At 35.1% G+C, this 2,508-nt stretch overlaps 1 protein-coding gene across 1 annotated transcript; it reads left to right on the top strand.

Annotated features, from left to right (window-relative positions):
- The first annotated feature begins 514 nt into the window (after positions 1–514).
- On the top strand, positions 515–2,123 carry LOC133832951 (uncharacterized). Its single transcript, XM_062263221.1, has 2 exons — positions 515–871; positions 1,947–2,123. Exons 1-2 carry the CDS (start codon positions 515–517, stop codon positions 2,121–2,123), a joined length of 534 nt encoding a protein of 177 aa, XP_062119205.1.
- Positions 2,124–2,508: the final 385 nt, after the last annotated feature.

Raw genomic sequence — 2,508 nt, 5'->3', positions numbered from 1 at the left:
GGCACAAAGAAATTTGTGGTTGGGCGATTCCTTGACTATAAAATGGTATATTTCAAGACTGTGATCTGTCAAGTTCAGGAATTCCAATTAATCTTACATGAGATTTACTCTGAGGGAATGTTCTTCGATCAAACCTTCCAAGTAGCTGCTTTTATGGAAAAGCTACCCACTGCATGAAAGGAGTTCAAGAGCTACCTTAAGCATAAGAGAAAGCATATGACCATTGAAGAATTAATTGTTAGACTTCGTATCAAAGAAGACAACAATAATTATGAAAAAAAAAAGCAGTTCAAGACAAGATGTGGCTAAGGCCAATCATATGTTGCAAGGTCAAAACTCCAGGGGAAAGAAGAACTATAAACTCAAAAATCAAAGGTTCAAGTTCGAACCAAAAGGAGGAATCTCCAAAATGCTACTCGAATTCCTTGGCAAGTGCTTTAGCTGTAATAAGCCAGGTCATAAGTCAGTGGACTGTAGACTGCCAACGAAGAACTGTAATCATGAGACTAACAAAATGGATGATATCTCAAAAGATGGTGGTGATATAACTCTATTAGTGATGGTGTCCGAGGTAAACCTAGTTAATTCTAACCCTAGAGAGTGGTTGATTGACACTGGTTCTACTTGGCATATATGCTCAGACAAGATTCTGTTCAAATCTTTTGAACAATTGACCAATGGAGAGAAACTATTTATGGGAAACTCTGCCACGTCTAAGATTGAGGGTCAGGGAAAAGTGATCCTGAAAATGACCTTTGGGAAAGAGCTAACTCTAAACAATGTGTTGTACATATCAGATATCCGTAAGAACCTTGTATCTTGTTCATTGCTGAACAAGCATGGATTTCATATGGTATTAGAGTCAGACAAGGTTTTTTAGTCTAAAATTTGAATGTATGTGGGAAGGGGTTATGTATTTGATGGGTTGTTTAAGCCCAATGTAATGGTTGTTACACCAATTATCAATAAAGTTAATAACCCTTCTATTTACTTGCTTGAGTCTTCCAGCATATGGCATTGTAGACTAGGACATGTTAATTATGACACTTTCCATAGATTAGTTAACTTGAATCGCATACTAAAATTTCAAATTGATTCAAATCATAAGTGTGAAACCTATGTTGAAGCAAAACTAATAAGGCCATCCTTCAAAACGATTGAAATGAATAATGAACCCCTAAATTTAATCCATAGTGATGTAAGCGATTTAAAATTTGTTCAAACAAGGGGAGGCAATAAGTATTTTATTACTTCTATCGATGATAACACAAAATATTGCTATGTGTATTTGCTAAAAAAAAGATGAAGCTAAAGGGAAGTTCGTTCTCTATAAAAAATAAGTTAATAATCAACTTAACAAAAATATCAAGGTGTTGAGAAGTAATCGAGGTCGTGAATATGAATCACCGTTTGGTGAATTCTGTGCTAAAAATGGAATAATTCATGAAACCACGACACCTTATTCGCCTTAGCAAAATGGTGTTGCAGAACGAAAAAACCGTACATTAAAAGAAATGATGAATACGATGTTTATTAGTTCTGAATTACCTCAAAACATGTGGGGAAAAGCTGTCTTGTCAGCTAATCATCTTCTAAATAAGGTACCTAAAAAGAAGGATGATAAGACCCCTTATGAGTTATGGAAATGAATGAAGCCTTCCTACAAATTCTTACGAGTATAAGGGTATCTTGCCAAAGAGGTTGTACCTTTACCTAAGAAGGTGAAGATAGGTCCAAAAACGATTGATTGCATCTTCATTGGTTATGCACATAATAGTAGTGCATATCAGTTTCTTGGGCATGAGTCTACAATCTCTGACATGCACAAAAACATGATAATGGAATCTAAGAATGCATTGTTCTTTGAACATGAATTTCCATGTAGATCCAAAGAAGATTCAAGTTCGTTAAAACGAACATATGAGACTATTGGATAAAATAGTCAGGATCAAGGACTAGAGTCTGAGGATAAACTTAGACGTAGGAACAGAATCAACACTGAAAAATCTTTTGGTCTAGATTTTCTGATATATTTGCTAAAAGGTGAACCTCAAAGCTTTAATGAAGTTGTTAGTTCTACTAAAGGCTCTTCATGGAAAGAATCCATTAACAATGAAATTTAATCCATACCGCAAAATCATACCTGAGAGTTAGTAGAAATTCCTCCAAGATGTAAGTCTTTAGGGGCCAAGTGGATTTTCAAGAGGAAAATGAAAGCAAATGGATCAATTAAAAAGTATAAGGCAAGACTTGTAATTAAATGTGATAAGCAACGAGAAGGCCTTGATTACTTTGATGCACATTCTCATCTAACGAGAATAAACTCCATTAGGATTATTGCCATTACAACGCTGCGCAATCTCGAAGTACATCAAATGGATGTGAAAACACCTTTTCTAAATGGAGATTTAAATGAGTAAATTTATATGGAACAACCCAAGGGTTTTTCTGCCCCGGGACAAGAAAGGAAAGTTTGTAAATTGGTGAAGTCTTTATATGGATTAAAGC

Source organism: Humulus lupulus, chromosome 4, assembly GCF_963169125.1.
Source record: "Humulus lupulus chromosome 4, drHumLupu1.1, whole genome shotgun sequence".
In the NCBI taxonomy this organism is placed as follows: Eukaryota; Viridiplantae; Streptophyta; class Magnoliopsida; order Rosales; family Cannabaceae; genus Humulus; species Humulus lupulus.
This window is presented reverse-complemented; position numbering and strand designations above follow the sequence as displayed.

What these genes read in the sequence shown, in the direction of transcription:
- LOC133832951 (XM_062263221.1), top strand. Translation starts at nt 515, where the DNA reads ATGGATGATATCTCAAAAGATGGTGGTGATATAACTCTATTAGTGATG. An exon ending in TGGTATTAGAGTCAGACAAG is followed by an intron (nt 872 to 1,946) that starts GTTTTTTAGTCT and finishes TAAAATAGTCAG; the next exon opens with GATCAAGGACTAGAGTCTGA.